This window comes from Momordica charantia (genome assembly GCF_013281855.1).
Source record: "Momordica charantia cultivar OHB3-1 chromosome 1 unlocalized genomic scaffold, Mcharantia_2.0 BLBB01000001.1, whole genome shotgun sequence".
Lineage (NCBI taxonomy): Eukaryota > Viridiplantae > Streptophyta > Magnoliopsida > Cucurbitales > Cucurbitaceae > Momordica > Momordica charantia.
The window spans coordinates 10,394,360-10,419,641 of record NW_028275157.1 but is presented as its reverse complement, the minus strand read 5'-3'; the positions used below and the strand labels follow the sequence as shown (position 1 = coordinate 10,419,641).

Sequence of the window (25,282 nt, the reverse complement as noted above, 5' to 3'; positions counted from 1 at the left end):
GAGTTTTCAAAAGCGATTTAAGCTAGTCCGTCATTTTTTATTCTTAAAGATTGCAGAATACACAAGATTGAGATAATAAGAACGACAACTCACTGATGAACAAATTTTTCAAATGACCAAACTTTATTTAATATTAAAGATTGCACAATACACAAGATTGAGATAACAAAAGTCCATCATTATTTGCAGCTACCAAGCGGTGCGCCGCACAAACACTTATTATGAAAATACTCATAAACATCGAAGCTCTGCAACTGCCCCCCCACCGGAATCTCGCCACACAGCCTATTATAACTCACGTTCAAATACTGCAAACTCAATTTCGTCATCTCCGGCGGAATCCCCCCAAAGATCTTGTTATGATTCAGATCCAGCGAAGTCAGGCTCTGCGGAAACACAACCGCCGTCAAATTGAACTCCAGCAGATTCCTCGACAAATCCACGATCTGGGTCGTCTTGTTCGCGCCGAAAATCATGGAGGCGTCGCCTTGGAGCTTGTTTCTTGACAAATCGATGACGTTGAAATCCATTCCGGCCAGGGAAGTCGGGATTTCGCCGGAGAGTTGGTTGTGGGAGAGGTAAAGGTCGGGAATTTCCCCCTTGAAGTATCCGAAGGAGTGCGGGATTTGTCCGGTTAACTTGTTGCGGTCCAAGTGGAGAGCGCCTAGGCGCTGGAGGTCGGCGAGAGAGCTCGGGATGGCTCCGGTGAAGTTGTTGAAGGAGAGATCGAGGAAGGTGAGATTGGCGAGGGAGCCGAGGAACTCCGGGACCGGACCGGAGAGGCCGTTCCTGCTCAGGTCGAGGAATTTGAGGTTGCGGAGATCAGCGACGGCGGCGGGGACGGTGCCGGAGAGATTGGGGAGCTTGTGGAGCATGAGGGTTTCGAGGAACGGGAGATCGCCGACCGCCGGCGGGATTTGGCCGGAGAGTTGGTCGTCGGCGAAGATGGTCAGGGAAATGATACGGTGAGAAGTGGGATGGCATTGGACGCAGTACCAAGTGCAGCAGTCTTCTTGGGGCTTCCATGAGGTGAGGATGTAGGGGTTGTTGAGGGATTGTTTGATTTTGAGGAGGACTTTTTTGTCATTTGGGTTGCAGAGTTCTGAGAGAATAAAGGTGGGAAAAAGGAAGAAGAAGAAGAAGAAGAGGGGGAGCCATGGAAGCTTGAGGTTTGGAGTAGCCATGGTTGAAAATGAGGAATCTTGGAGAGATTTGGATTTAAAAAGGTGTTACGTGGCGCAGTGTTTTCTGGTGTAGAAGCAAGAAGACAGCTAAGGCCGCATTTGATGATAGTAAAAGGATTTCAAAGTCAAAAGAAAAGAGAGATTATTGGATTTGGATTTCTTCCTTTCTTTGTGTTTGATCTCCTCATTTTATAAAGCAAATTTTAAAAAATATATATATATAATAATGAGGCGGGCATGAGGGCCCTACAAAGGTAAGCAATCAACAGCGATAGAGACCGTTGGGAGTTCCAAGCCAATCTAGACTAAGGTTGAGTTATCAATTTTATAGAAATATCGATGGTAATATCGACAAAATGTCGATGCAGATGGATATTTCTGTAAAAGTTAGAAAAATTAAAAAAATCGTAAAAAATATTTAAGTTAACAAATAAACATTTTCCTATTTCTAAATTAGTTAAAAATAATTAATATTAATATTATGTATATATTAGTGACATTTTATTGATATTTTTTATATTTTGTCGATTTTCTTATAGTATGATGAAAATATCGATTTACTCTTCATGTCGTCGATGTCAAACTCATAAAAGTATGGATATGTTGATGGAAATGTTGATGGATATTTAAAACCATGATTTGCACAAGACTCCCCAATCTCCTTTAAATTCATTGTCAATGTGAGTATATATAGCTCTCCGAGTAAGATATTTAATTATTTCCTTAGGTTAGAGATTCAAGTCAATCAATTAAAATCACAGAGACACAAATGTATGCACGGGTGTCATGTTTCATTTTGGATATGGAATACAATGTAGTTAAACATTTACTAATTGTTTGCTGTACTAAAATAAAAGTTTGAAATCACTTAAAAAAATCACATAGAAATAAATGTATTTAATGGCTATTGGAAACGAATTATTGTGTGGTTGTGAAATCTTATAAGAGTTAACAATTGAAGAAAGGAACTTTAAGGTAACTTGAATTTATGTGTCATAAATCACAAGGTACTTGATTTCACGCTCATAAATCAGTCCAAGTACGTATCCTCTAAGATAAGCTTGGTGTGATTTGATATGTGAGTGATGAGTGCTATGAACTTTGGATTAGAAAGATGACTCAATATGCTTCTAGTTCTATCTTTTTCAATCATTGCCACTTCATAGAAACGTTATTCTTCATAAATGTTGTGTTGTGACACTACATAAATAGGTAGGTAAGAGTTTTTATGCTCTCTTTACTTTCTTGTTTCTCATTTGCCCAAATAGAGTCTCGCTTCTCTTAGGTGTCTTATTTTTTGTTGTTTTATTAGTGGGAGTAGCTGGATATCGAAATGGAAATTAAGAAAAACATCAATATACATTATATATATTCCCTTACATAATTCGAACATTTCAAATTATTTCATAATTTTTGATCCTCGTTTTACCCATTATGAGCTAGCAAGGGGACCTAATGGACCTACAGATCAGAAGCTCCAACGATACGAGATTAATCGGTCAAACTCATTGACTGAGTTAATCAACATTCGTTAACTACTGATAAGTCTTGAATTTTAGGAAAAAATGTTTACAAATTGTGCATGTTTAGTGTCTTCTGAAATTAAATACGTATGTTTCATGCATTGAATCCGGTATAAATGGGACTATTTCTTAGGAAAGACTTGTACACTTGGTTTTGGATAAATAGATGGAATTATGAGGAAATATACATGTTTTCTAGGGAAAAGGAAGGAAAAAGCAGCAATGCACCTGCTGCAGATGACACAGAGGCTATCTTAAAGCTAGCAGCGATGAGTCTGGCGCATCGCTAACACTCCAGAAACTTTGGCGCATTCTCCACCTACAAATAAGGGCTTTTGTTGACCGGGCAGTTGGAAGAAATCTCAACCCATCACTTGATCCGTGCAACCAAATGCTGTTAAGCCCCATTGTAGCTCCTCCACTCAAATACCCAAGATTTTCTCCACCAACTTGCAAGGTTTAGCTTATAAATACCAAGTTCCATTAAGATTCAAAGGTGAGCTCACTTGACATTTAAATTCCAGCTTGTTTTTTCTCTAGAATTTACGCTTTTATAATTTGTTTTGTCTTTAATTGTGTTCAACATTCCTGGAATTATTTTTATTGCAATTCCTTTTTGTTGTTATCATTTTCTTTAGATTTTGGTTCTCGATTTTAATTTAGCTATTGTAATTACTTCTTAAACTTAATATGACATTTTATTTCAATCCACTTCTTATTATTTCTATTTTTCATGTTTCTATGAGTAGCTAATTTGCTTTTCCAACCCTCTTACGAATGACTTAGTTCCCATCATTTTAATTACATCTATCAGATAGCACGGCGTTTACACTCAAATTGCTTATCTTGATTGAGTTAATTAATCTAGTTGATTTTACTTGCTGGCCACTTATTTAAATCACAATAGTTGAGTTTAATTTTGAAAAGGTTAGAGTCAACAGAGTTCATCAAGATAAAATGGGAAGTTACTTAGACATAAGAACTTAAACAAGATCCTAGACATATGCTCTCTTACCCATTAAACGTAAGTTGAAGTTTTAATTACTTAGGATTCTTCTAGTATTTTACAGACATGTTTTAAATACTAGCCTAATCTTCTAAACAAATCAAAAGCGGTATGAAATAGGAGTTGAAACAGTTTGCAATTAGAGAGTAAATTTAGTGTGAGATTCTGATAGGTGTAATTCATTTCTCTTCAAACTAGTCAGTAGTATGAGGGTTGGTTTCAAAATTCTATTTTATTAAATTATAAAACGTGCATTCCAACCAATCAATTATTTTTATCCCAAACCCGATTGCTCATTCGAGTAGTTCGAAGAACATATTTTTAAAATAAACTAGTCCCTGTGGAGACGAACTTGGAATATTTCCAGATTATTACTTGTGACAGTGTGCACTTGCACTCGTCCCTCTTGCTATTAAGCTGAGGCGCAACAACTACGAGTCACTCCACTAAAGACCCACAGTTGCACTCTTCTCACTGCATAATGTTTTTGTGTCCATGGATATAAAACCATTAATGACAAGTTAATCCTTCATGAGTGCTCGTAACTCAAGCTTGGTCAAATTATCGTTTTACCCATGAGTTACATCTTACTTCTTAAATACCACTGTTCCTCTAATGAACAACCCGGTTATGGTCCGACCAATAACCGAAAGTCCCTCTCGGGCCAATGAGAGGGTGGGACCCCTTGTTCAAGTCTCAGAGTCAGCATTTAAGAGAACACTCATCTACTCGCTAAAATGGTAGGAGTATTGAGTCGGCAACTCGGGCCACTCTCACTTATACAGATCAAAGGACGAGCCCACACGGGCAGGAGTCCATAACTCACTCAGGATTGAGAATGAGTTGTCTGGTCATCCTATGAAATAGCAATCTGTTAGTCAACGGCGTTACATCTAAAGATTGGCTATTTCGCAGTCCAGTCTTATACAAACTCATTGTATAGGATACTCCCACTCGCATGTCTCCACACAAATGATCTGAATTGAGTCGTCTGTAACATTTACAAAGTGGGCTGTATCCATAGTGTTGCTAGGATAAGATACCAAACCTTATCTATATACTATAGACCCTTAGGTTATTCATGGGACATTATCCACTTGTATATCAGGGGTATATCAAATATATGCCTAGTATATCAGAGGTATATCAAATATATACCCAGTATATCAAATATATACCCAATAGATATAGTGTCTCGGTTACATGATAATAACATTGAATGTTTAGTTTATTGAATTTTGGATAATGCAATGGTATGAATTCAACAACAAATTGATTAAATAAAACTTTGTTTTTACATAAATACAAACCACGAGTTTAGGACAACACACCCAACAGGTTTCACGTCGAACGCGGCCTTCGAGATGCTCTTGAGCACTCAACTACTGTTTCAGTTCTCAATCTAGACCGTTTGCCGAGAGACACGTGTACAACTTAGATCTCGCTCCTTTGCATATAATATATATATATATACCCAAGGGATTTTTCTACATTTCACACTTCCAAGATTTTTCCAGCTCTCAAGCCGAGGTTAGTAGCTCATCCCTTCCTTGGAGCGGTAGTTAGCAATGTCTGATAGGTGTAGCGCTAATTCTAGGTTTAGGAGGGCGAGCTCGGAGGAGAGCTTTAGGTCACCCTTGGGGGAGGCCTGTTGGGACTTTCTATACCTTCAAAAAGATTAGAGACTCGTGTAAGCGCACACGGTCACAAGTAATACTCGGAAGTAATCCAAGGTCGAATCTTTAGGGACTTGTTGCTTTCAAAATCAAGTAATGCAGTGAAATGGTTTAAATATGCAATTGTGATCTAGGATGAAAAATGTGATGTAGTGTTGTTGTTTGGGGTTTTAACTATCAAGCAATGTAATAAAACTCAACCTCTTTGCTTTTTACCTTAGTTTTGATGTAAAACATGGAAAGCATGCTTTGTTGGAAAAATGCACCAAGTGCAATTCTAGCTTTTCTTGGGAAACTGAGTTCTACTTTTTCACCGCTTTTGGTTGCTGCAGAGGCTAGGGTAACCTACAATCATATGTCTATGTGTGATTACAATCCTAGAGAATAATTATCAACTCACTTGCATCATGGGTCAAAGGGCCTATATCTAGGACTATATTTTATACGCTTATGTCTAAGTCACATCCCATATTGGTTTCTTATTATTTTACCTAACTCACCATTCTCAAGGTTGGACTTTAGTATATAAATCAAGTTCCCACTGGCCAAATAGAAAAAAAAAAACGTAAAGAGAACTTTTTAAAAACCGACCCAAAAAAGTGCCAAGCGCAATTCTGGACAAATCCCGAGCGTGTTGAAAATCAAATCATTTTGACTAAGGCATTCCACAAAGAGGTTTATAACTAATTTAGAACATTTTTAAAGGAAAGAAAATGCACGAAAACATAAATGAAGTATTTTTCATTGAATTAAAACGAATAAACGAGTCGTATAATGAGTTCTAGCTTGACTCTCTTCTCTCTCGTTCGTAAGGGGAGTGTAAACTCGCTAAAGAACGTAAGAAGAACAGAATAAACGAAGAACAAAAGATAGAACTTGAAATTAAAAGCAATACGGTAAGCAAAATTATGAAAATACAAGGAAATAACAACTAAAACTTGAATCTTAAGCCTAAGAACTAGTTCTACAACAGAGAAGAAAGTAAATAAAGCTGAAAACAAGCTTGGAATGGATGATTTGCAAGTGGAGGGATGACTTTCTTATATAGCACTTTGGGTTGGTTGAACTCCCCACCATTTTAGGTGGAAATGGGTTGAGATTCACCTAACAAACCCTGTTGGACTTGGACTCACGGTTTTGAGTTGGTTTGAACATGTGGGAAATGTCCTCCTTGCTCTTCATTAATCAAAACGTGCGTTTTACCAATTTATTCTCCAAAAATGTCCCGGGCGCAATTATGCAAAAACAGAAAACTATTATTTTCTTCCAACTTTGACCGTATTTTTCTCCTATTTTTCCTAAAGTACCATAGTTTGAGTTTTATGCAGAAATATTCTATCATGTTATACTTTAAGAATATGTGGTTCTTTGTGGCGAATAATGATGGGAAAGGGGTAAAAAACATGGTCAAACAGGCCTACTGACACATGTTTCTGCAGTAAAAAGTCAACCCTAACAAGTCCCCTCCTGTCGCCTTGCCTAGTGGTCGGGTTTGCCCTGAGGGCGTAGCCTTGGGTGACGCCTCTAACGATAGGTCTCCCTCTCAGGTTGGTGGGGATGACCTTCCTATTTGCATGGAAATCCAACCCTATGTTTCTCTCCCTGAGCCTGTGGAAAGGCCAGTCGATAGCCCTTCTGAGTTAGAGGAAGGGTCGCTAGCCTTCTTTAGGGATAGGTACGAGATCCACCATCCATAGGTATGAGGTTCCCTAAGGGGGACGAGACTGTAAGCAACCCCCCTGAGGGGCACGTCGCCTTCTATGAGAAGATGTTCGACTTCGGGGTTCGACTTCCTCTCCATCCCATCGTGCAGGAGTTCCTCGCCGCCGTGAACTTAGCTCTAGCCCAGCTTGCCCCCAACGGATGGGGGATCCTGCTCAGCTGCTCGATGCTGTGGTGGGGGCTCGACGTCGTACCCTTGGCGCAGAGTACTTGTCCGTCCCCCAGTTCCTTTCTTGCTACACTGTCAAACATATTCCTAAGAACCTAGGTCGGTATTACTTAACAGCTCGCTAGGGTGTCGGGAAGTTGGTGCGGGGCCCTTCCTCAGTTCACCACTGGAAGGAAGACTGGTTTTACGTCTTTAGTGATTGGATAACGAGGGGACAAGAGAGCGAGCTGAGCTGCCAAGTGTCGTGCAGCTTCAGCCGTTTAGGTAAAGCCCTTTCCTAGTCGCCATTGGCTTGCGATCGTTTTTCACGTCTAACTTTGATTCCTTTTTGCAGTTTGTCCCCGACCTCCCTAGGATCAACGAGCTAACACTTGGATACCTCAAGAGGATCCCCAAGCTACCTCAGGGCATTTGCCATTACCTAGCGCTCCTTGTGGACGACAACCTGTACTACTACAGCCTGCACGTTAGGGATGAACATCGGTCAGTCAGCTCGGTTTTCAGGCCTAAATCATTGCCGACTAATGCATCTGAAAACCGACCAACCATTGTTGCTGCTTCTCCACCAACAAACTAAACAAACAATCGGTTGGTCGGTTTTCGACAAACCGACTTAGGGTTGAGGTTGCTGCGACGGCGAGGGCCACTAGCGAAGGCGACCAACGAATGTGCCATGGTTGTTGTTGAGAAATGAGAAAAACTTCGAAAGATTACATCAACGAGAAAACAGAAGCATTGGAGACTGATAATGAAAAGGGGGAAAGAAGACACGGTAAACTGTAAAGAAAAAGGTTTGAAAAAGTAGAAAAAGAAGAAGAAAAGAAGAAGATCCAAAGGCAAGAAACATTCTGCGTGAAGAAGGAGGTTGAGAGGGAAGATTTTGAGAAATGAGAGAAAAGAGAAAGAAATTAATAAATGAGAAAAGAGAAAAAGAAATGTTTTGGGGAAATGGGGATGAGAGACGAAAGAGAAATAATTAAAATAAGGTAAAAAGTTTGGGTGGTTTCAAGAAAACGATGAGTGCCCATGGTTTTTCTCTAAACCACTTTGAAGAATGCCCATTTTACTCAGTTTAATAAAATTATCGGTCGGTCGGTGGGTTTTTCCTCATCGAGAACCACCGACTAACCCACTGATCGACCGACTGGTCAGTTTTACGAAAGGTAAAACTAACCGACCGACCTGTAGCTGAAACCCACCGGTTTGGTCAGTTTCGGTCGGTCGGGCCAGTTTTTTGGGGTATATCGTACACCCCTACTGCATGTCGTCGCGAAGGCTGACCCAAACCCCCGCACTCCGAGTCTTTCTAGGTCTCTTTCACCGATCCTTTCCCCAATCTATTCTAGCTCGTCACCCATCGAAAGTCCGAGACGAGGAGGCCCAAATAGGGTCGACCCCTGCCATTCCGCCCCCCGACTCTACCATCGAAGCGAACCCTCTTCAGATGGTCCACACATCCCTGGAGAAGAAGAAGAAAAAGAAGAAGAAGGTGGACAAGGGCTCGAGTCCGAGCCCGCAGACGCTCAACGAAGGCGAGAAGGTGGCACCTGTGGTGACGGTGGATTCTGGCGGGCTCGTCGTCACTAAGAGGATTGGCAAGGTAAGGGACCTCGAGCTGTCTTTCAGGACTCACCCTACTTCTAGGAGTATCAATACCCTGACGCGCAAACTGGGGCGCGCGAGCTCAAACAGGGCCATCAGGCGAGCTAGCTCACCCTCTAGGGATGCTTGCAAGACCGTCAAGCTTGTTATCGACCATGCCACTGAGGTGAGTTTCATTTTCAGCTATGCTTTATTCGTTCACTTATTATCAACTAAACGTGCCTCTTTCCTCAAGCGCACGCCCTCATGTGCAAGTCCATGGCGTTCGTGTCAGCCGAGTTGCTGGGTCGCGATCGGTGGGTGTAGAAAGAGACTGCAGCTCGAGCTCGGACCACGGAGGGAGGGATCATTCCAAGGTCAAGCTCAGGGATTCCAGGGTCAAGCTGTTGGAGGCAAACAAGAAGGTAGCCTCCCTTGCGTCAAAGGTCGAAGAGCTCAAGGTCAAGTTGGCTGCAAAGGGGAAAGAGCTACGCGGCATCCAAGCTTGTTTGTTGAGCTTCGACTCTGAGGTTAGCGCCTTGAAGTTGGCAAACCAGGGCTTGCAGGCGGAGGCTGAGAAACTCTGACGGGCTGAGGTTGCCATGACCGCCAAGCTGAAGGATGAGGAGTTTCTGGAAGCCAAGTTCCAGGAGCTGCTGAGCTACGTGGAGTATAGCAAGGCTCTGGCGGATGATGGCTTCAAGTTCGCCCTTGCATACTTGGAGAAGCACCACGGCGAGCGGGATCTTGTGCCCTTCAAGTGCGCCTATGTTAAGTCAGGGATGATCTCCTTCATTGCACTGTGGCCTCTGAAAAAGTGATCTAGGCCAGGGTGAAGAAGTTGGACGAGCTCGTCCTTGTGGCCCCCGTAGATGATGATCCCTTGGCCAAGGTGGCTCAGTCCGACCTCCTGGACAAGTGACCCTGCTACTCTCTTTTTCTACTGCAACTCTCTTATATTTTCTTTGTTAAGGTCCGAGGCCTTCTCCTCGGTAAATTTCAATGAAACTACGGCGTGTTTATCCTTCGTTTTGTCCTTCTGCTCTTTTTTTTGTTTTAACTTTGTACATCTTGTTTAGCTCGTATCTTTGTGTGAATGACTATCAATGCTCCAACGTTTAAGTAACAAAACTGTTTAGGCCCCCATTTAAATGTAGCTCGGTTTGGTTATAAAGAACAAGAGTTGCATTTAAATTTCTCGTAATTACATAACGCGTTTAAAAAGCTCGCTAGGCCATGCTTGGTGGTAGTAAATGTGCAGATGTTGCGCGTTCCATGGGTGGGAGTTGTTTCCTTTCAAGGTCGACCAGGGTGTATGTCCCAGGTAGTAAATGTGCAGATGTTGCGCGTTCAAGGCATCGACGTTAGAATTTTCTGCCTGAGGTACCCGCTCTATAGTCTACTTTTGGAACCGAGACAACAACTCGCATACCTTGTGTAGGTATCTCTCCATCCTGTCGTCTTTGGCCTGGTATTCCTTGGTGATTTGATTGACTATGAGTTGCGAGCCACTCCTTATGTCCAGGCGTGTGGCCCCTATGGCTTCAGCCATGTGCAATCATGCTATTATCGCTTCATACTCTACCTCGTTGTTTGAAGTTGGGAAGCTGAACCTTACTGCGTATTCGAACTGATCACCACTAGGTGTTTGGAGAAGAACTCCGACCCTACTACCTTTTTCGTTTGAGGATCTATCGACGTTAAGGATCCATCTATCCAAGTTGTCTTTGCCCGAGCTCGAGAACGGAGTGAGCTCAGCAATGAAGTTTGCCACCGTTTGGCCCTTCATCGCTGCTCTTGGTTCAAAGCTGAGGTCGTACTCGCTCAGCTCGATAGCCCACTTCATGAGTCTCCCTGAGGTTTCGGGCTTCTGGAAGACCTGTCTTAGGGGAAGCTAGTAAGGACCTTCACCCTGTGAGCCTAGAAGTAGGGTCGAAGACGTCGCGCCGCGACAGTTAGTGTTGGCGCTAGCTTCTCCATTTGGGGGTACCGAGTCTCGGCGTCTGTCATTGCCTTGCTCGTGTAATCCACAAGGCTCTGCCGACCATCGCTCTGCCACATCAATGCCGAGCTCACTGCTGTTGCGGATGCAGCGAGGTATAGTGCAAACTCTTTGCCTGACATTGGTTTTGATAATAGTGGTGCTTAGCTCAAATAGCCTTTGAGCTCATTGAACGAGACTTTAAATTCAAGAATCCACTCGAAACGGTCTTTCTTGCGTAGCACCTTGAAGAATTGTAGGCACTTGTCCGTGGATCGTGATACGAAATAGTTTAGTGCGACGATCTTTCCGTTGAGGCATTGGAGCTGCTTTAAATTCTGAGGCGGTTGCATATCCAGCATGGCTTGGATTTTTTCAGGGTTGGCCTCTATTCCACGCTGGTTGACCATGAACCTGAGGAATTTTCCAGAGGAGACCCCAAACGCACATTTCTCTTGGTTGAGCTTAATTTAGTACTTTCGGAGGACCTCAAAGGTCTCTGTTAGGTCGGCAATGTGGGAGGTCGTCCTCTTACTCTTCACAAGCATATCGTCGACGTATACCTCCATGTTTTGGCCTATCTGGTCGGCAAACATCTTGTTGACCATGCACTGGTAGGTTGCTCCGGCGTTCTTTAGCCCAAAAGGTATGACCTTATAGTAGTAGAGCCCTTAGTCGGTGATGAACGAGGTATGCTCTTGGTTAGGGATGTGTATCTTGATATGGTTATACCCTGAATATGCGTCCATGAAGCTCAGGAGCTCATGCCCTGCCATTGCGTCTACGAGCTGGTCGATTCGTGGGAAGGGGAAGCTATCTTTTGCGCATGCTCTATTTAAGCTAGTGAAGTCCACACACATTCTCCATTTTCCATTTGATTTTTTTACTAACACTACATTCGAGAGCCACGCAGGGTAGTTAACTTCCTTGGTCAACTTTCAAAAGTTTTTGGATTTCTCCTACAATTGTTGCGCTTCTTTCAGCATTTGCAGGTCGTCTCTTTTATTTTACGGGTCGTACAGAGGGATCTATGTTTAGACGATGAACCATGATGTTGGGGTCAATCCTAGACATGTCTTCGTACGACCAGGCGAACACGTCGGTGTTGTTTTTTAGGAATTGGACGAGCTCTTCCTTCTTGGTGGCCCCTAGCTTTGTGCCGATGCTTGTGCACTTCTCTGGGCCGAGTAGCTGGACAAGCTTCAAGCCATCTGCGGGCTCACGGCAGCTCTGCTCGTCAAGTGGCTTGTCCGCCTGGAGCTCGCGGCCCCCAATGATGGCGTTGCGCGTGGGCCTGAGGGCTACTGCATAGCATTCCCTCGAAGTTTTCTGCTTACCCTTTACGGTTCCTACCCCTTTGGAAGTTGGGTATTTTATCGTCTGATGTAGTGTGGATGGCACAACTTATAAGTCGTGGATGACAGGTCGGCCAAATATGGCATTGTACGCCGCCTGGCTTCAACCACCACAAATTCTGCCATCTGTGGATTTGGTGCTCTCCTTCTCCCGGCGTTATGGGAAGACTCACGCATCCTTCAGGTAGAACTGGTTTTCTTGCAAAACCGACCAGCAGACTGGGGCTTGGCTTAAGCGGGCATATCTTCCACCATAGAGCAATGTAAGTGGAAAATGATAGAATGTTAGCGGAGGCACCTCCATCAATCAGTATGCGTCTGACTGTCACGTGATCGATCTGAGCCTCGATGACCAAAGCGTCGTTGTATGGGTTGTACAGGTCTTTCACGTCTTCGACCGAAAACGAGATCTGGTAGCATACGAGCTGCGCGTAGGTTGTGCACACTTCATGGCGGGCTTCTCGTGCCAGCACCTTGCGCTTGTTTCCAGTTTGACCCCCGTTTGGTCCACCAAGATCATATTGATCATAGTAGGTCAGTCTGCACGCGTCGGGGGAGATCGTGTCCTCTCCCTCTCTGTCATTTCTCCTTTCAAGCTACCTGCTCTATTTCCTCCTCCGCTGGGAGCTCACCCCACATGTTTCTTGAAATACCACTTCTGAATGAGTTCTTCGATCTGCCTCTTCAGCTCGTAACAGTCGGAGATATCGTGATCAACCGTGGTCCTTGTGAAAGCGGCAGAACTTCGACCTGTTGCGCTTTTCTAGGTCTCGACGCCTGGGATTGGGCCTGGTGAGTAGGTCGAGCTTCGAATCCTGTATGTTGGCGAGGATTTCAGCCACTGGGACATTCAGAGTTGTAAAGCGATCATACCTCTTAGGTCGTCCGTGCTTCTGGTCATGTTTTTGTCGAGACTTGCGGTCATAACGTCGCTGGTGCTATGATGACCTTCGAGAATTATTCCGACCTCTCCTTTCGCTTGTAGGGCTGGCTCTTAGTGGCTCCTCTCTTGACTGGATGAGCTCACTTGCGTGTATGAACTTCCTAGCTCACTCTATATTCGCCTTGATGGTGAGCTCGGGTTTCTTGGCTAGTGACCACTTGAGCTGCTCGTGTCGAACCCCTAAAGCAAACACCGAGCAGGCGAATTCCTCGTTTCAGGCAACCATGATTTGTGCAGCGAGGAACCTTCTCACGTAGTCCCTCAAGCTTTCTCCTACCTTCAGCCTTATCGTGAGCAGGCACTGGCTGGGTGTTGAATCTCCTGCTGAGCTGCGAACTGGGCAACAAATGTCTTGTGGAGCTTATTCCATGAGGAAATGGGGTGAGGCAAGAGCTGCCGGTACTATTTCCTTGCGGACTCCGGTAGGGTCACGGAGAATGCCCAGCACTTCATCGCGTCAGAGTAGGCATGGAAATCCATCAGTGACTCGTAGGTCTCCACGTGGTCCACCGAATCGGTGGATCCATTGTACTTATCGAAGCTCAGGAGCTTCCCTTTGGATGAGATCGACGCGGTTAATATGGCCTGGGTGAAGGGTGGCTCGTTGGGCTCGTCATCATCCGAGACCGATTTCCCCTAGACCTTCCAGAGGTCATTCTTGACCTCTTTCCAGAGTTGCTCGAACTACAGCAATAGGTCCACATTGTTGACTGACTCCAACCTCGTCAGGGGATTATCTCTCTTGGAGGAGTACTTCTAATCCAACACATTGCGAAGGTCTCGTTCATTCAACAAAGAGAGACGGTCGCACATGTCCTCCTGCCCCCGAGGGCGATCGTTTCCCCTAAGGACGAACTTTGACGGGTTGCGTCCCACCGACCTGGTCTACCCTAGTGGCCTTCGCCTTTCCTCTTCGAGGGTAGTACTGGACTTCGAGCTCAGGGAGCGGCACTGCCGCTGTCTGCAATGCCTCAGTCAGGGTTGTGACCTGAACCCTCATGGCATCCATTTCTTCTTGTAGGTCGAACATCACCTCGACCTGGAAGCAAGACTTCGACCTCTGGGAATAAACTTGAGTCTTCGACTTCTGACTTACCGGTGGTTTGGAGGAACCCAGTCGAGCTTTCGGATCTTTGGGTCGGTGATTGCTTGATTTTGGGAACCTTACGTCATGACTAGCGGTTGGGCGATCTACTTGATATGGCTGTGATAGTCGTCCCCACAGATGGCCTAAACTGTTGGTGCGAAAACCTGCCGAGGTACGGAGGATAAGCTCAGAGGTCGGCCGGCAACACTTAGAATAGCTCTCGGGGTACCTGCAAAGGGGTAAGCCACTCCGACGTCTAAGTTAGTGTTTGATCCGAGCTTAACGGTTCAGCATCAGATAGATTTCATACCTGGGCCCATAGGTGAGTGGTGTATTTATAGTGGTAGATGGGGTGGATATCCGTCCTATCAGCGTATTCCACTGCTCGGGCAGGGCTCTCCTGAACGACCTTCGATCCCTACTATTAACCGGTCCATTCCCTGTCGCAATAGGTGAGGCTTGGCCGTTCGCTCGTTTTCCTGGTGTTGAGGCCGACCTATTAGGTCGGCTCTTTCAATTCTGCCGGAGTCAGGTCGGTCGTGCGTAGTTAACCCCCAACAATTTCTAAAAATGTTCTCTCCCTTTCTATGCTAGCGTTGATGCGTAAGTTTAACTTAGTAGAATTATCAAATTCGCACTACTCTTTCTGAACAAAAGGAATTCAATGAGATTTGCAAACAAGATAGATTAGACACCGGTGTGGTATTAGCCACACACATTCTAATACTTAAATCAGAATGGGGTTTATATGAGGCATAACAAGAGTTACAGTTTTGTAGCGTACTTTGATTATCAGTGTTTTTTTCTCTATTTACTCACATGTGTGAAATTTGTAATTCTTACTGATTCGTGCAGTTTCTCACGTGCTTTATATATATATATATATATATATATATATAATTTACTGGAATAAATACACATACATACTCTTTCAAGAACCTAATTACACATAAATGAATTAAATCTTAATAATTTACATAGTTGTAAAAATGGAGGATGAAGACCATGTGAAAATTACCAAGCTACCTAATGTTTGTATATTTTTAACAAATAAATAAAAAAAATTACAAATAAGAAAAAATACAAAATTTAGGCCACCTCCCATATGATCTTTATTCCAAAGTCAATAAAATCTCTCTTAAAATTCACATACACCTCTCTCTTTCTCTCCATCACAACATCAAACCCTAATCTCCCTCTTTTTCTCTCACTAAAGCCAACACGCCGCTGTAGGTCATCGGAGGATGCCAGGCATGGGTCGCGGGGAGTTCGCAAGGGTTGTCGCCGCCAAGTTGTTGCTCGATGCTAGAGAAGACAGTTGATGTCATTAAGGAGAACTAGTGAAAGGAAAAGAAGAATGAGGTGTCTAGGATTTTTTTCGAAGGAGAAAATAGATGATGTCATTAAGGAGAAAAAAAATATATGCCAGTATTCATTATATAACATATATTTGGGTATATAATTATCATATTGTAGGTTGGATACAAAAGTATAATATGATATAACCTCAAGTTTAGCATATAACATTGAAAAATATATATTATATAACATTTTGGAGGAAGTATAGGTTTATCGCACTGTATATAAGCTTTTGGTAACTGTTTTAATTTGTCATTCCTCGTTTTTATGAAACGTTTCAAAAATTGAATAAAATCATTTTTTCTTTTTCTTTTTTTGCTTTTTTGATAACTGTGAGTGTCCGGGAAAACTTACGCTCATCGTGAAGAATCTCATGGAATAACTACTTTACCCTAGAACAAATTTGTTTGTCAATGAAATCTATAGGAATTAAATTAGGTGGGTGGCTATCATGGTTTGAACTAATTCCTTCTAGATTCTTTAGAATTATAGTTTTTACTTATCTGTCTCAATTTTAATTTTTTTTCCAAAACATGCATAAAAACATGCATAAAAGAATTATTTTATCATTCTTGACTTATAAAATATAATGAAATATAAACCTAACATAAAATTTTGAATATTTAATTTAAAAAATTAATTTTCATGTAAAAATTTAAAATTTTAGAGCACAAGAAAGAATCACGTTACCAAATATGTTTATATATATATTTCTTTTCTAAAAAAATAAAAAACAAAAAACAGTTACCAAACACAATTCTTTTTTCATTTATTCTAAAAGAGGAAACAAAAAACAAAAAATAAGAAATAGAAACGCTACCCAATTGACTCTATAGAACTTGGGTTTTTAATCCCATGACCTTCCCTTCAACACATGCTCTAATCAAAGGGTTGGAAATGGACTAAGAGAAGCCATTGGGACACAAACCAAAGGCTGTGCCCTAGGAAGTGTAAGGCCAGGCCCTTCTTCCATATCAACTTTCCCATCTCCTCCATTAGCCTTCCAATCAAAGCACTGAATCATACAACCCAAAGTAGTCTGAACCATCAGCAATGCAAGAGTAGTTCCAGGGCAACTCCTCCTCCCACTCCCAAATGGCAACAGCTGAAAATTCTGTCCTCTCAGATCGCAACTCACACTCCGTTCTTTGTCCACAAACCTCTCTGGCTTGAACTCGAGCGGGTTCTCCCAATGGTTTGGGTCCCTCCCGATGGCCCATACATTCACATACAGCTGGGTTTTTGGTGGAATCTCATACCCATTTATTGTGCAGCTTTCTGATGACTCCCTCACAATCAATGGGCTTGAGTGAAGCCTTAGTGTCTCTTTTAGTATTGCTTGGAGATAGGGAAGGTTGGCAATGTCTGATTCCTCCACAAGTCTGTTTTTTCCCACAACTGAGTGGAGTTCTTGTTTGGCTTTCTCCATTATGTTTGGATGGTTTATTAGCTCTGCCAATGCCCATTCTGTGGTGATTGCAGATGTGTCTGTTCCAGCTGCAAATATGTCCTGAAAAATTGATTGAAAAAACTAACATGTCAATCTTTAGAGGTAAGTACTTTTTCTTTTTCCAAGATACTAGTTTGATAATGATTTTAATTTTTTTTATAACTTTTGAAACATAAACTTGTTTACTCCCAATTTCTTTATTGGTGTGAACGGTCAATATGATAAGAATTCCAGAAGTATTAATGTTGAAGAATTTCACAAAAGATAAAAGTACTTATAAACGTTTATAATATATATGGACTACTATTCCTCTATAGTCAATTGGTATAATATCAGAGCCTAAAACGCTCAAACATCATTTGGTCAAAAAAAAAAAAAAGTTCCGACCAAGATCGATGAATCAAAAGAGGTGCAACGATCATGAGAGAGAATGTTAAGGTTGGTTTCAATGAATATTGATATTCATCACAATCTAAAAAGTTTTTTGAGAAAGGGAGGGGGAGATTTTGATTAGAGGAGAAAGAATAGAGACAAAGAAGGGTCAAAAACTATCCAATACGTTCTTGACCATCATTGAAAAATTGACGACTAAGAGAGATAAAATGGAAAACAGATAGTTCTAAGAAAATAATGACTTGTCAATTTCTCAATGATGATTAGGACCAATACTAACGAGCCAACTATTTTCCCTATTCAATGATCGCCACAATGTGACTCTTGCCTTTTAATCACTAAATGCATATTAAGAAAAAGCTTTTACTTTCCCCTTGCACATTCAAAGGCATAAAACTACCCGCTAGGTTTGACGACCCTCAAAAGTGAGGGAAATAGAGATGAAGTGTTTCTCTTTGAAAAGAAGGTTGAGATAATAAAGAGAGAGAAAGAGAGATCATATCACTATCATTTGTCAGCTTAACTACACGATGTACATCTATATGTTGGGTCAATTAATTGTCGTCTCTAAAACTATATACTAAATCCCATAAGCTAAATCAAAATTTTGACCAAATTCTAGAAATCAAATTGAAACTATATTGGTTAAAAGTCTACCTTAACCGATACGAACGTATTTTCGAAAGGTAAAAGTATAAAACAAAGGAATATTTTTACCATGACAAAGGCTTTAATGTTCTCTCTTGTCAACTTCACTTCTGAATTCTCATCTTCAAACTTAGAAAGCAAAATATGAAGCAAATCCTTCTCTTTCCCACCATCCTCTCCATTTCTCTCGCTCTCTCTCTCCTCTTGATGCTCCTTAATCATCCTCTCCATCATATCATCAAATCTCTCCCTCACTTCCCTCAGCCTCCTCCCAAGCCCTTGCAAGTCCAAATTCTTACAAAACCAAACATAATCTGAAACATTAAAAGTCCCTGTAAGCTCAGCCACATCCTTAACCAATTTCCTTACCTTCTCAGCCTCCTCTTCCCCCTCACCACTTCTCCTCCCAAACATCATTCTAGATATCACATTGTTGCTCAACCTCATCAACTCCATTCCCACGTCGACTTCCTCTCCCTCGGTCGCCCTTGTCTCGAGCGACCGCAGGAACCGCCTCGTCTCGTCCCGCCTCACAGGGTGGAGGCGGTCGAGCGTCGCCCCGCCGAGGAGCTCCGACATGCAGAGCTTCTTCATGAACTTCCAAAAGGGCCCGTAGGGGGCGAAGGAGAAGTCGGCCGAGCCGTAGGTGAGGTAGTCGACGGCGGCCAAACGGGGCCGGTTGGAGAAGGAGGACTCGTGGGTTTTGAGGACTTGTTTGGCGGTTTCGGGGGAGGAAACAACAAGGCAGGGGACAGAGCCGAGGCGGAGGTGGAGGAGAGGGCCATGGCGGGAGGAGAGCTTGTGGAAGGCTTTGTGGGGCAAGGGGCCGAGGAGGTGGAGATGGCCGATGATGGGAAGGGCAAATTTAGGGGTTGGAGGGAGAGGTTTTGGTTTGTTTTTGGCGAAGATGAAGCGTATTGTGATGGTGGAAACTAGCCATGTGAGGAAGAGGATTATGAAGGTTTGGAAATCCGCCATTGACGACTCAAATGGAAGCTCCATCAATTCAGAATGGTTTTATCATTGTTTTATATTGGAAGACGACTTTGATGGCTTGTGATAGTGTCATTTTTGTATTTGATCCGTCAGTTCAGCCGGCGAGTAGTATTGTTTATTGTGAATTTGGTGATTGTTTGGGAGTTTTTATGATTGGCAATGTTATGTTTTGTTTGTTGTTTTTAATGATTTTAAAAAGAATGAAACTTGCAGGCCTTGTATGGTTTGGAATTTTGGGTGTTACTCACTAAAACCTTAAAAAAAAACAATAAGTTAGTGTCAAATTTTTAATAGTGGTTCGGTGCCTGAAAATAAATTCTAACTATCAGCACTTAAATATTGTTCAAAAGAAAATATGCACTTACCCCGCATGTTATATATATTCTCTCTCTCCGAAACTATCAGGATCACTACGTCGAATCTTTCATACAACTTTCTAAGTTTTCTCCCTCTATTATACTAGCTCTTCTAGACGTCGAACAACTTCGTTGCAAAAGTATCTTCTGCTAATAAAATTTAAATTTTGTTGGCAAAAGTCATATGTCCCAATAAAATTTGTAACCCTAATAGAGAGGTAGTTTAATTAAGTGAGTTAGACACTTTTTTTTAATGTTTATAATTTGGATAAGTTAGTGGGATTTGAAGTGAGATCGTATGAGTTTTTTGAAAGGGTTAGTTGGGGTGAGTTTGTGGGACGTGAAGTGTGTTCAAATAAGTTAGTGGTATTTCGAGCGGGTCCCGGTGAGACACTTCTTGGCTTTAAAAGGTTAATTTGAGTGAGTTTCTAAGATATGGAGTGTGCTTAGACGAGTTTGAGCAATTTTAAGTAAGTACATTTGAGTGAGTTATGCATATATAAATTTGTTTCGCTTTTAAGGGTCATTTATGATCAGAGATATATATCAATTACAGTTGAGTTATGTTCACTTTCAGAAAATAGATTTAAACTTAAACCTCTCCCTCAAATTCAAGATGGTCACACTAGAAGGAGAAAATGAGCATTATGATCCTTCTAAATTCTCATTATTATGGGATATTAATTTACATTCCTTAAGGATCCCACATTAAAAATAAAATGGAATTAACAGGCGTTTATAATAGAAATATGTTGCATTTTGAGATGGAATCCATGAATGTTAATATTTATAATAGAAATTGTTATACCTGACCAATTTTTGTTATTTTAGATTTGTTGTAATTTGAAAGAGTTTTACGAAAAGACTTTTTTTTAGCCAACATGTTTTACGTGTTTTTTAGTTTCAATTTTGTTATCAAAGTCCATTTGTTAATGCACCATTCTAGGCAAGGTGACATGTCAACAAACAATTCGAGCTATGAAGGCAACACTTCAAAGTTTAAGTTAGAATTAAGTCTAAGCCGGTTTCAAGGTTATAGCTTGTGGGAAATGAAAGAGATTGTGTACATTTGAGAATGTTAGACTTTGTTTTTTAGAGGAAGGGATCCGTATTTGAAAGCTCCAGAGCTTTGGAGATTGGAGATCAATGATCTATCATTGTGGTTGTCAAACTTGTCATTCAACAGGTTTCTCGCCAAAATTTAGAAGATCCTCTAACAGCAGAATCGCCCTTCAATTGAACGTCACCAAATTTTCCGTCAGATCAAAAACTTCCCCATGTTGAAACCGAGCTAAGCTCTTCTTCCAAAGTCACAAACTCTTCCTTCTCACCTTTTAGAGTGCCTAAACTAAGGTTCAAACACACGTGTCGAAGTAGGAGAGAGCCAGATGTCGAGCTTAATTTTACTCTCTATAGCACAATCCAAACATGATTTCTCATTAAATAAAATAAGGTTTTAGCATTTTGTCCACCACTTATATAAATCTAAATTAAGTTCAACCAAGCCAATAGTTTTAGTAGTTATGGAGGTTCAAATTTAAAAATGGTACAATATTTTACATTTTGTTTGGATAAATTATCGTAGCATACTAGATTTATTATTTATTATTTATTATTTTTGTTAAGAATTAAGAACCGAAAAAATAAAACAAAAACACAAACAGTAGCCTTAAAAACATTCCAAAGATTGGGGGATTGTTTAAAACAGAGAACAAAAATTTGAATGCAAGTTGTAACCGTAATTAATTTGCGCTAATCTCCCATGGATGATCTTGTCACCCCCTTTGCCTTCAATTCATCTACAAAACTCAATCCAGGCCTCGGCCTTCCACCATAGTCACATCTCTTTAGGTCATCATGTCATCCTCCACTTCTTTTTCCGTCCGCTATTGCCTCCACGGGCACCGCAGCGTGGTTTCCTCCGGCGACCAACCGCATCAGGTCCTGCAAGTCCGACTGAGGTCCCAGAGCCGTATGATCTCTCGATCTCCGGCAGCGATCCTCCAGGAAACTTCGTGGACTCCGATGGCGAATGCCGTGTTCCCTCTCCCCCTGAGCGCGCTCAATGGTCTGCTGTTCCTCGAGGCCTACATCCGGCAGTTGCTGTGCTCGCTGGATCTCCCTGAGGGCGCTTGCGAGGTCATCGCCCGGAAGATCGCGTCGTTCGTCGTCGAATTGGCGGGCGGAAACAGCGATCAGGTGAACCTGCACGTCGTGGCATTGGTGGATTATATCGAGGAGATGGCGATTGTTGCAGAAGAAGCTCCGGCGGGGGCGGCGAAATCGGCGATCTCGAGGCTGAAGAAGGAGAAGGTTGAAGAAGAAGTAGAATTGGGAGATTGCAGCGTTTGTTTGAATGAGATGAATGGCGGGAGCGAGGTGATTAAGATGCCGTGCGGTCATGTGTATCATGAATCATGCATCCTCTCATGGTTGAACAAGAACAATTCTTGCCCATTGTGCAGAACAAAGTTGGAACAATGAATCAGATCATTTCAATTAGTTACTGATTTCTTGGGTTTGGGGGTAAACGGAATTGCAAAATTAGAAACTTAGTATACGCCCATCCTAATGGTAATGGGTATGGAAAGTTGTACAATTTGTATACGTTTAAGCTCTAATCTCATGAAATTGAAAGTTTATAGTAAAAATTGATACACGTTTTGTCAATTTCAATTCGGGTTAGACCGACTCTCTGCAATTTAAGTATCGTCCTCTTGTTGAATTTCCAACCCCAATACAACTTGATGAGTTTTACCAAAGTCCTCATACTAATTGAGATAATTGTTTCCATTTATGTTTCATAGACTGCTCTCTCAGTCAACGTGGGACTTTGTTTACACCTCTAGCAATCTTAATATTGTTGAGAAACGAAGCCAATACAGACGGCTCATGTCCTATGAGGAAAATAATTTTCAATACTACTGTTTATTCATCTAAAGATTAAGATATTGCTTCATATAAATATAACTTTTTTGTTAAGTTTTATTTATACAAATTCCAAAAGGGAATTGAGTGTTTGTGGAATAGAGAAATTTTTGTACCTAGTAGATATGGTGAGGGTGTTTCTTATTGTGTAATTCTAGACAACTATTGTTGATATATTTAGAAGCAATCAAGCCAGTGAGATATCGGGAGAGAAGTTTATGGTAATCTCCAAATACATAGTAAGAATCTAATTTTGCATAAGACTAAACGTAGTCCCTAAATTATGATGAATCACTATAATCCTTGTTAAACTTTCTATTTTTATTTCTTTTATTATTGTCACTTACTTATCTATTTATGCTTTTAAACATGCGAAAAATCAAAAAAATCAAATAGATCGTGTTTGCAGCGGAAAGATCGATTGGTCTATTTTTTTTTCTATTGGACTTATATCTTTTTTTCCAAAACTTACGCCGATTATGAGCCGATATAGATGATTCAAGTAATTGATTAAAGGAAAATCTCTGGATTCAATGATGAGGTAATTTTAAAATTATAGAAGAACAAAAGCAAAAGTTTAGTAGTGTCAATTCAAACTCCATGATTATCATCCGTTGGAAAATTTAGGAATTCCATAATTTTCCCTTCCACAGTTATATCCAGACAAACAGCCAATCAACAATATATGAGAAAATAGGTAAAGACATAACAACACAAAGAATTATACTGATTCACCCATCAATGGCTACGTCCAGTCTTCCGCTCAGATACGGGTTCCACTAATATGAAAATTATTGAATACAAGCAAGCACTCAAATATCTCCCCTAGATATTCACCCTCTACAGGTCCCAACAAAAGCACTCTAGCTTTTAGTATTCTAAACACTATATTTAGGTACATAAATGAAAACACACTAAAATAATCGAGAATAAATTACCCAATCACAGTGATATCAACTTGCCCTTCTGTTGCCAATACCCTCGAGCCGCTGCCTCAAAACGCCACAGAAAAGACCTCTCAATTTTGGCTAACTCAGACCCTAACAGAATGATGTGTATTATAATACATTGTAGTAGCGTTGAGATGTTGTCCTTAGCGTTTCAACGCTACGGATGGAAGGCCCAACGCGCGCCTCTTTGCGACAGTAATGAGATGTTGTCCCGTCTCAACGCTTTGATTCGTGCAACGTGATCCTCCCGCTTTCGCAGCGTTGAGACGCTCTGATGTGGCGTACGAACGCTGCCTCCTCAAGTAGTGTGCCCATGCAGCTCCCTTGCATTTTTCCATGCTTTCTTCGTCAATTTCTTTTCCGCTTCCATTGTGATTTGACTCTATCAATCCCAACACCACTTATCTTAGAAATTAATTCACGTTCAATATTGTAAGATCAGACGATACTTTATGAGACTAGTCGAGATGCGCGTTCGAGATTGGATGAGTCACATTTTGAATGGAAAATCAAGCCACTCTATTGTTTTGATATCTATATTGAAATGCATCACAGCTGCAGCCGCAACTATTGACTTTACTTGCAGTCTTCAATGATAGTGGCATCATTTTTACCCATCCCCACTCCTTGACAAAAAACCTCTGCACCCCATTAAAAAGAACTTCAAATGCAACCCTATCTTTATTCTTTCCCCCTTTGACTTTCAAGTTTATCCATCCACATATCACCCTCACCAGTCAGCTGTCTTCAACTCCAAATCCATGGCTCTCAAGCTCCCATTCCTCACCCTCTTCTTCTTCTTCACCATTTCCTTGGCAGAACTCTGCAACCCAAATGACAAAAAAGTCCTCCTCAAAATCAAAAAATCCTTCAACAATCCCTACATCCTCTCCTCATGGGACCCAAAACTCGACTGCTGTGACTGGTACTGTGTCCAGTGCCACCCCACCACCCACCGGATCACCGCCCTCACCATCCTCGCCGGCGAGCTCTCCGGCCAAATCCCACCGGAGGTCGGCGATCTCCCATCTCTAGAAACCCTCATGCTCCACAAGCTCTCCAATCTCTCCGGTCCCATCCAACGCGCCATCGCTAATCTCCACAACCTTAAATTCCTCGACCTCAGCTGGAACAATCTCTCCGGTCCGGTCCCGCCGTTCCTCGGCTCCCTCTCCAATCTCACCCTCCTCAATCTCTCCTTCAACAATCTCACCGGGCCCATCCCGCGCTCCCTCGCTGACCTCCAGCGCCTAGGCGCTCTCCACTTGGACCGCAACAAGTTAACAGGCCAAATCCCACACTCCTTCGGATACTTCAAGGGACAAATTCCGTACCTTTATCTCTCCCACAACCAACTCTCCGGCGAAATCCCAACTTCCCTGGCCGGAATTGACTTCAATGTCATTGATCTGTCCAGAAACAAGCTCCAAGGCGACGCCTCCATGATTTTCGGCGGGAACAAGACGACCCAGATCGTGAATTTGTCGAGGAATCTGCTGGAGTTTAATTTATCGGCGGTTGTGTTTCCGCAGAGCCTGACTTCGCTGGATCTGAATCATAACAAGATCTTTGGGGGGATTCCGCCGGAGATGACGAAGCTGAGTTTTCAGTTTATGAATGTGAGTTATAATAGGCTGTGCGGTGAGATTCCGGTGGGAGGGCAGTTGCAGAGCTTTGATGTCTATTCGTATTTTCATAACAAGTGTTTGTGTGGCGCGCCGCTTGGTAGCTGCAAATGATGGACTTCTTACCACTCACTCGTGACTCACAATCTTGATTTCAAGTTTTAAGACCATTGGAATAAAGTTTTTGTTGTGGGATTTTAAGTTGTATTTTTAAAAAATATGTGTATATATATTTAATGCAACTTGTTAATATAGAGTTTATTGAATTACAAATTTAGTCTAATCATTGGGATCTTCTGAACCTTCAAATTTAGCTCTACAAGTCTATCGAGTAACATATTTAGATATTT

The 25,282-nt window shown here is 41.9% G+C and overlaps 3 protein-coding genes across 3 annotated transcripts; 1 reads left to right on the top strand and 2 right to left on the bottom strand.

Moving 5' to 3' along the window:
- Window positions 1-104: 104 nt before the first annotated feature.
- LOC111019558 (polygalacturonase inhibitor) lies at window positions 105-1,369 on the bottom strand. The gene has a single exon (XM_022295957.2). The coding sequence runs from the start codon at window positions 1,182-1,184 to the stop codon at window positions 180-182; it is 1,005 nt and encodes a 334-aa protein (XP_022151649.2). The 5' UTR covers window positions 1,185-1,369; the 3' UTR covers window positions 105-179.
- Window positions 1,370-16,338: 14,969 nt separating this feature from the next.
- LOC111019573 (cytochrome P450 93A2-like) lies at window positions 16,339-19,283 on the bottom strand. The gene is made up of 2 exons (XM_022295967.2): window positions 18,147-19,283; window positions 16,339-17,096 (listed from the first exon to the last, which is right to left on the bottom strand). The coding sequence occupies exons 1-2, from the start codon at window positions 19,077-19,079 to the stop codon at window positions 16,470-16,472; spliced, it is 1,560 nt and encodes a 519-aa protein (XP_022151659.1). The 5' UTR covers window positions 19,080-19,283; the 3' UTR covers window positions 16,339-16,469.
- A 4,730-nt stretch (window positions 19,284-24,013) lies between these two features.
- Window positions 24,014-25,226, top strand: LOC111019570 (polygalacturonase inhibitor-like). Its single transcript, XM_022295964.2, has one exon. It carries the CDS (start codon window positions 24,069-24,071, stop codon window positions 25,044-25,046), a length of 978 nt encoding a protein of 325 aa, XP_022151656.2. The 5' UTR covers window positions 24,014-24,068; the 3' UTR covers window positions 25,047-25,226.
- Window positions 25,227-25,282: the final 56 nt, after the last annotated feature.